This window comes from Otolemur garnettii, unplaced genomic scaffold (genome assembly GCF_000181295.1).
Source record: "Otolemur garnettii isolate 467f Iridium unplaced genomic scaffold, OtoGar3 scaffold00029, whole genome shotgun sequence".
Lineage (NCBI taxonomy): Eukaryota > Metazoa > Chordata > Mammalia > Primates > Galagidae > Otolemur > Otolemur garnettii.
In genome coordinates this window covers 13,571,863-13,580,665 of record NW_003852424.1, presented here as the reverse complement: position 1 = coordinate 13,580,665, position 8,803 = coordinate 13,571,863, and the positions used below count along the sequence as shown (strand labels likewise).

The 8,803-nt window shown below is 48.0% G+C and overlaps 1 protein-coding gene across 2 annotated transcripts in view; it reads left to right on the top strand.

Moving 5' to 3' along the window:
* The window catches only part of MED16 (mediator complex subunit 16), a 28,209-nt gene extending 24,171 nt beyond the window's left edge, over positions 1-4,038 (top strand). Inside the window, exons 14-15 of one of the 2 annotated variants that reach the window (XM_012804526.2) lie at positions 2,828-2,911; positions 3,466-4,038. In XM_012804526.2, the coding sequence (XP_012659980.1) occupies positions 2,828-2,911; positions 3,466-3,592 (211 nt within the window). In that variant the 3' untranslated portion in view covers positions 3,593-4,038. The remainder of the gene's footprint in view (positions 1-2,827; positions 2,912-3,465) is intronic. The other variant, XM_023512542.1, reaches the window with a different exon arrangement.
* Positions 4,039-8,803: the final 4,765 nt, after the last annotated feature.

Below are 8,803 nucleotides of genomic sequence, written 5' to 3'. Positions count from 1 at the left end.
AAAAAAAAAAAAAAAAAAAAGAAGAAGAAGAAGAAAAAGAAACACAAGGGAATTCTCTAAGTAGTTACTACATTGGGTTGACATTTTAGATGTCACAGATGAGCAAAAGGAAGAAAATGACCCTCTCTGCAGCCCCACCTCTAGGGAAGCCACTTTAAGCCCTTGGCTCCAGACTTTTCAGCGTTTTTTTTTTTCTCTTGCTCACAGTGAGAGGAGCTGCCTGAAGAATCACAGGCATTGATTTGGGTTTGAGTTTCAGGCAAAGACGATGAAAAAAGGGATGGTTCCATAGGAGATTTTAAGCTTTTTGTTTTGGAAATTATAACATGTTCAATAAGAACAGAATAAACTATCTCACCCATGGGCAGCTTTTGGCAGATTCCCAATTGCCCCCAAGGTCCTAATGCCTTGCGGGGCTGGGTGTGTCTAGGGCAGAGACTTTGTTGAAATACACCCCCACACGCTCTGTTCAACCTCAGATAGGAGAGTTGAGAGTGCCCAGCCCCGTGCCTTAGATTCCTCTGCACCTCAGAAACCAACCAAAATCAGTGTGGGGGGCCCCAGTCCTATGATATGCCTCCATTTGTCTGCCTCTCACTGAGGGTACAATAGTGTCAGCTTTTCCCAGCATAGGCAGTGTAGCTACTGTAAGTGGCCTGAGTGGCTGTCACTCAGCACATAGGGTGGTCTCCAAAGCACATATCCCAAAGGTAGGGTGTCTAGGCCAAAACCAGCACTATGTTCTGTAGATTTTGTGCCTCAGAGGCCAGGCAGGTATGTTCTCCCATCAGCCATGGGTGAGGGGTCTGGGAATTCATGTTCTGGGTCTGTGATTCTAGAGAGACTTTCATGCCAATATTTAAATGTGGTTGTATACACCTGTTTTTTAATCAAAACCTCTTGACCAGGTGCTGTGGCTCATGCCTATAATCTTAGCACTCTGGGAGGCTGAGGCAGGAGGACCGCTCAGGAATCCAAGACCAGTCTGAGCAAGAGTGAGACCCCTTTTCCACTAAAAATAGAAAAACTAGCTGGGTGTTGTGGTGGGCACCTGTAGTGCCAGCTACTTGGGAGGCTGAGGCAAGAAGATCACTCAAGCCCAAGAAGAGTTTGAGGTTGCTATGAGCTATGATGCTATGGACTCTACCCAGAGTGATAGAGTGAGACTGTCTCAAAAAAATAAATAAATAAAATGAACTTTCTCATTTCTTCTTTTTTTTTTTTTTTGAGATAATTGTCTCATGTCGCTCTTGGTAGAGTGCTGTGGTGTTACAGCTTATAGCAATCTCGAACTCTTTTGGGCTTAAGCGATTCTCTTGCCTCAGCCTCCCAAGTAGCTGGGACAACAGGCACCTGCTCTAACACCTGGCTATTTTTTTGTTGTAGTTGTTGTTTAGAACCGCTGGGCTGGGTTCAAACCTGCCAGCCCCGGTGCATGTGGCTGGTGCTCTAACCACTATGGGTGCTGAGCCAACTTTGTCATTTCAAAGGTAGAATTAAGATAAGAGAAAGGGAAGAAAATATAAACCCCTTTGAATCCCTCTGTGGGCTTTATAACTTTCCAGCCTTTGGTTTGTGCACAGAATTATTATGTTATATCACTGTTAGTTATTTTTATTTTTATTTTATTTATTTATTTATTTATTTTTTGAGCCAGAGTCTTACTGTGTCACCCTTGGTAGAGTGCTGTGGCATCACAGCTCACAGCAACCTCAAACTCTTGGGCTTAAGTGATTCTCTTGTCTCATGTTGAAACATGAGCCTCCCAAGTAGCTGGGACTATAGGCATTTGCCATAACACCCAGCTATTTTTTGTTGCAGTTGTCATTGTTGTTTAGCTGGCCCTGGCTGGGTTCAAACCTGCCACCCTTGTTGCATGTGGCTTGCGCCGTAACCACTGTGCTACAGGTGCCAAACCATGTTAGTTATTTTTTTATTTTTATTTTTTTTTTTTGAGATAGAGCCTCAAGCTGTCCCCCTGGGCAGAGTGCCGTGGCATTACATCTCACAGCAACCTCCAACTCCTGGGCTCAAGCGAGTCTCCTGCCTCCGCCTCCCAAGTGGCTGGGACCACAGGCGCTGGCCACAATGCCCGGCTATTTTTTGGTTGCAGCCGTCATTGTTGTTTGGCGGGTCCGGGCTGGGGATTCGAACCCGCCACCTTAGGTGTACGTGGCTGGCGCCTTAGCTGGCTGAGCTATAGGCGCCGAGCCCATGTTAGTTATTTTTAATAAAATTATGTTCATATTGTGGGACCATACCTACGGTGCATCTTACCGAGGGTACATGTGAAACTTATTAAATGTAGGATATAAATGTCGTAACACAATAACTAAGTAAACACTTTGAAGGCTATGTTAACCAGTTTGATGAAAATATTCCAAATTGTATATAAAACCAGCACATTGTACCCCATGACTACATTAATGTACACAGCTATGATTTAATTTTAAAAAATTATGTTCATATTATTGTTATCATAAACATAGGATGTTCCTGTCATAGCATCATAGCATTCTTTTTTCACTCCTTTATGCATGTTGCTCCCTATTAGTCCATGGTCTGCTATGGTACAGTAGCTCTCTAGTCCAGAGGTTCTGGATATGGCCCCTCTCCATTAGGGGCATCTGGATTTCTTTTCACACTGAGAAAGAGCCATGTTGGTGTCTGTGCACCTCCTGTCTTACTGTCCACAGAGGCCTGGGCCCATCAGTTTACTGGTGGATTGTGTGAGGAGGCTCCTGCCTACCTGTAGATAAACACCCCTGCCCAGGCCCAGCCAAGCAGCACCCAGGCCTTGCTCACATCCTCTCCTCTCGTCCACCAGGGCACCGGGCCAGCCCAAGATTGACCACCTGCGGCGGCTGCATCTGGGAGCCTATCCTACGGAGGAGTGCAAGGCCTGCACCAGGTAAGTGGCCCTGAGACCTATCTGAGCCTCAATTTTCCCATCTGTAAATGGGGTTATAAAGTACCTCCCTCCTGGAGCTGCTGAGAGATGAAACCCCAGGGTCTCAAAGGGCTGAGGTGACCTTTGAAGGTCTGACAGTCTGTCCTGGTCTGTCAGATGGTGCTGGGACCACATAACCATGCAGCCTACATAGCTCAGAAACCCAAGTGCAAAAAACAAGCCATGGCTACCTTAAGTAGGTGACACCACCAAACAGCCAGGTTCCGATGCATCACCAGGAAATTGAGGCTCAGAGTTTCCCAGGGTTATGCCTCTAGGGAGTGGCCACTCCAACATTGGAGCCCCCAACCATTCCTTCATGTGTAGGGGGACACCCTATGGAGGAAGCACTCGAGCCAGGAATAAAGGATGAGAAGCAGTTAGCCGGATGTGGTAGGGGCTAGCATAGGCATAGGAAACAGTATTCCTGGTGGGTGGAAGAGCATATGCAAAGCCCTTGTGGCAGGTGGCGGTAGGGAGTAGGCAGAGGGACGGTACCCATAACATTCCTACAGGTGTGGCTGTGTCACTATGCTCAAGTCGCCCAACAGGACAACAGCAGTCAAGCAGTGGGAGCAGCGGTGGATCAAGAACTGCCTGTGTGGCGGACTGTGGCGGCGGGTGCCCCTTAGCTACCCCTGACCTGAGGCCACTGTAAACAGACTCCTGACCATGAGTGTTGCTCTTCCCCCGTGAGGGAATATCCCACACAGCCTGGACTCTAATGGGGCAGGAACATTAAAAAACAACCCATCCAGATGTGGGACTGCTGAGAGATGCACTTGGTGAGGGAGAGAGAGGCATAGGCAGGGGCATCCAAAATTGGCTGGAGCAGCCCCTCCTTGGTGTATGTCCATCATGGGGTCATGGCCTAGATACCATCTTCCCAGGACCCCCAGATTCCAACATACGTGTCTGGAGTGCTCAGAATGCCCTGAGTCCTAGTTTGGACATAGCTCAGTGTCTAAGCATATAATTTGGGTGATGCTGCTCTGGGTGCTTGGTTTCCCACCTCTACCTGTGGAGGGAGTTCTGAACCTGGGCAAGTTGGCTGGGAATGGTGGGCCCAATAAACGTCCTACACTCCAGACCTCATGTCACTGTCATCTGTGGCCCCCAGCAACTCTGGACCCCTGCTTGACCTCATCCCTGCCATCTCAATCTCTATGCCCAGTTGCATGTTGCCCTCTTGCTCTGTCTTCAAGCCACTCAGCATTTATGGGGCACTAGTATATGCAGGGCCCAAGGGTGTACGCAGTCAAGGTATAGGACACTGGGAATGGGTGGGTGGGGAGGGTCTTGTCTGTGTACATTTCTCTGGCCCTCCCCTTTTCAACCCCTCCCCTCCATGAGCCTTCAGCCCTCTGGCCCTAGGTTTCTGACCAGCTCTGTCCTGCTCCCAGGGGTCCCCTCTTCTGCTGATTATATTCTACTACCCCCGCTGGCCTCTGAGGCAGAAAGGCTGTGTTCAGGCACAGCATCCTGCCTGTTAAGTGGTAATTGGTTTGCTTGTTTTTTATTCTGCAAGGCTCAGGGGAAGACAGCCAGGGCAGGCGCCCCATGAAGGTAAATGCTTTGTGCTGGCTGCACACAAGCTCCTTAGGCTGTGCACAGCAGGCGCTCAGTAGCCCCATTATCTGGGCTGAGAGGCCCACCTGCCCATGACCACAGACTCAGGTGGCATCACAGTCCCTTCATTAGACTTTCCTGAAGGGATTTGAGGCTATCAGGCCCTTGGGGCCAGTGGGCTTCAGCCCTACTCTCAGCTGACTGGCCACTGCCCTCCTAAGCAGGAGTGTTCAACCTTTTGGCTTCTCTGTGCCACACTGGAAAAAAACAAGAATTGTCTTGGGCCATGCCTTAAATACACTAATGAAAGCTGACAAGCAAAAATAAAAAAGATCTGTGCATGATTTTTGTGATATCGACACGACAGATAAGCAAAAATATCCTCAATCCACATTCGGTCCATGAGCTGTGTGGGACACTCCTGAATGGCAGACCCATGCATCTTGGCATAGCCTAGGTGAGGAGACCAGGCCACATGGTCACCACCCCATGGATGGACCAATCATGAGGCAATGGAGATTTCTACAGTTGATTAATAACAGATGCCATAAACAGTGACATGTTTGTGCAAATCATCTGTTCTAAATTAGAATTAAGGGAGGGGTGTCAGCTCATGGGCAGCTCTGGCAAGTGGGGAGGTCAGAGCTCAGGTGAAGACTCCAGTGCTTGGTGGCTGTTTGCGGTAGCTTATGCCTGTAATCCTGTAATTCTAGCACTCTGGGAGCTGAGGTGGGTGGATTGCTTGAGCTCACAAGTTTGAGATCAGCCTGAGTAAAAGTGAAACCCTGTCTCTACTAAAAATAGAAAAACTGAGGCAAGAGGATTGCTTGAGCCCAAGTTGGAGGTTTTTGTGAGCTATGACACCACAGCACTCTACCCAGCACTCTGCCCTGACACCACAGTACTCTACTCTACTCTGTCTCAAAAAAAAAAAGACTCCAATGCAGCCCCAACTACCCATATGATTCACATGCTGAGCATAAACCCAAGGGCCTTCTGCATCACTGGCTTTGAGTGGTCCGTTCTATAGCTATGGACAACAGACACTGGCTATAAATAGCAGACTCTGGCTGATGTGGGCAACGTGAGGGTGGCAACCTACTGGGGATATCTGCTGGAATGTTCAGTGAAGGCCAAGACAGGCTCATAGGCCATGATGCCCCGTTGTCCCTATATCAGGTCCCCAAAACGTCCTTTTAGCCACACAGTTCTCATCTCTGGGATCAAAAACAGCACCACATACATTCTAAACCAGTGGTTCTCAACCTTCCCAATGCCACGATCCTTTAATACAGTTCCTCATGTTGTGGTGACCCCCAACCATAAGATTATTTTTGTTGCTACTTCATAATTGTAATTTTGCTATTGTTACGAATCGTAATTTAAATATCCCATGTGCAGAATGTATTTAGGCGACCCCTGTGAAAGGGTTGTTCAACCCCAAAGGGCTCACGACCCACAGGTTGAGAACTACTGTAACCATCTCCTCTGGAAACTTCAATAGCTTCTGCTGACCCAAGAATGAGGTAAAAATGCCTAGAGGGGTTTAGAGCAGTATCAGCCAGGTCACCCACTGGGATGTGAACCTCTCATGCCATCCAGTCATCTGGGCCCCAGTGTTGTCTGTGGGGAAATCACTAGATGGCTATGCCAGGCTCTTGAGTTTGTAGAAGCCTTCCCCACTCTGAGAGCTAAAAGACTTAAAGACCAAATAGTATTGGCTCGGTGCCTGTGGCTCAAGTGGCTAAGGCGCCAGCCACATACACCCAAGGTGGCGGGTTCGAATCCAGCCCAGGCCCGCCAAACAACAATGACGGCTGCAACCAAAAAATAGCCAGGCGTTGTGGTGGGCGCCTGTGGTCCCAGCTACTTGGGAGGCAGAGGCAGAAGACTTGCTTGAGCCCAGGAGTTGGAGGTTGCTGTGAGCTGAGATGCCACGGCACTCTACCCAGGGGGACAGCTTGAGGCTCCTGTCTCAAAAAAAAAAAAAAAAAAAGACCAAATAGTATTGATTGATTAAGCCAGAGTTTCACTTTCTTGCCTCCAGTAGAGTGCTATGGTGTCATAGCTCACAGCAACCTCAAACTCTTCGGCACAAGTGATCCTCTTATCTCAGCCTCCCAAGTAATGGACTAGAGGCATCTGCCACAATGCCTGGCTATTTTTTTTTTTGAGACAGAGCCTCAAGCTGTCCCCCTGGGTAGAGTGCTATGGCATCACAGCTCACAGCAACCTCCAACTCCTGGGCTCAAGCGATTCTCCTGCCTCCGCCTCCCAAGTAGCTGGGACCACAGGTGCCCGCCACAATGCCCAGCTATTTGGTTGAAGCTGTCATTGTTGTTTGGCAGGCCTGGTCTGGATTTGAACCTGCCAGCTCAGGTGTACATGGCTGGCGCCTTAGCCCCTTAAGCCACAGGCGCTGAGCCTATTTTTTTTTTTTTTTTTTTTAGAGACAGAGTCTCACTTTTGCTCAGGCTGGTCTCAAACTCATGAGCTCAAGCAATCCACCTGCCTTAGGCTCTCAGAGTGCTAGGATTAGAGGAATGAGCCACCACACTCAGCAGCAAATAGTATTTAGACGTGTCTCCTCCTGCCAAGTCTTTGCCCAAGCTGTGCCCTCTGCCTGGGAATCCTCCCACCTTTTTTTTTTTTTTTTTTAAGAGACAGAGTCTCACTTTGTTGCCCTTGGTAGAGTGCCATGGCAGCAACCTAGCTCACAGCAACCTTAAACTCCTGGATTCAAGGGCTTCTCCTGTCTCACCTCCCAAGTAGCTGAGACTACTTGGTGCTCACCACAACACCTGGCTAATTTTTCTTTTCTTTTCTTTCTTTTCTTCCTTTCCTTCCTTTCCTTCTTTTCCTTCTTTTCTTTCTTTTCTTTCTTTTTTTCTTTTCTTTCCCTCCCTCCCTCCCTCCCTCCCTCCCTCCCTTCCTTCCTTTCTTTCCTTTCTTTCCTTTCTTTTCTTGCTTCGTTGCCCTTAGTAGAGTGATGTGATGTTACAGCTCATAGCAACCTCAAACTCTTGCCTCAGCCTCTTGAGTAGCTAGGACTACAGGCGCCCACCACAATGCCCAGCTACTTTTTTTTTTAGAGACAGAGGTCTCACTCTGGCTCAGGTTGGTTTTGAACCTGTGAACTCAGGCAATCCACCTGCCTCGGCCTCCCAGGCTCCATGAGCCACCATGCCCAGCACTATTTATTTATTTATTTATTTATTTTAAAGACATGATTTTTGCTCTTTCTCAGGCTGGTCTTTAACTCCTGAGCTCAAGCTATCCTTCTGCCTCAGCCTCCCAGAGTGCTAGGATTTACAGGCATGAACCACAAAACCTGGCCCTCCCATCCTTTTCTGCTGGGCAGATCCACAGACTGCCTCTCTGGCCCTCCCCCAGGCCAAGTCTTCCCTTCTCCTTCCTTAACCCAAATATTGTCCTACACCCCACTCCATCAGGCCCTGCTCTGGCCCTCCAGGCAGGAGGAGTTGGGGCAGCTCTGTCCCTCACCAGCTTCAATGCTTACCAGTTTGTTGTCAGTCTAGTTTCTTCTGCAGCCCCAGCAGAGTCATCAGAAAATGCAGGACACCCAGTTTAGTGTGACTTTCATGTAAATAATGGACGCCTTTTTAGGATAAGTATGTTCTACATACCACAAGAGATTTATGGGTATACTTACAAAAAGTATTTGTTTATTTGCAATTCCCATTTAACTGGACATATTCATTTACTGCTCTCCCTCCCAATAAATCATTTTGAAGCCATTCCCTGTCATCATCATTTCACTCAGCAAATAACTTACTTAATGAATGAATCCTTGTTGACTGAATTACTATTCATTTCCCCTCTTATTTAAATGTCACATGACTTTAAAAAATACACACGGAATTCATGAACACTGAGGACAACCTCATGCCAGCCATCCATAGCTAAGTGAATTAATTCCAGCAGCTGGACATTTACTGAGTTCTGTGAACCTGGGTCAGTCTAAGCCGTGTCTGTAGTACCTCACCCAGGACCCTGTGAACAGTATATGTTTTCAACAAATTCTTTTGTGTGAATGTGATTCCAAGGTGAACTTTCTGTAATACAAAAAAAAATCGAGGCATAGGTTTCAATTCCATCTCCCTATTTCCCAGTGGGACACATGACTTCACCTCTCAGATGGTCAGTCTCCCCATTGGTGAGCCACGCTGACAATAGGAACCTAGTTAAATAGGTACTGGGGGCTCGGCGCCTGTGGCTCAAGTGGCTAAGGCACCAGCCACATACACCTAAGGTGGCGGGTTC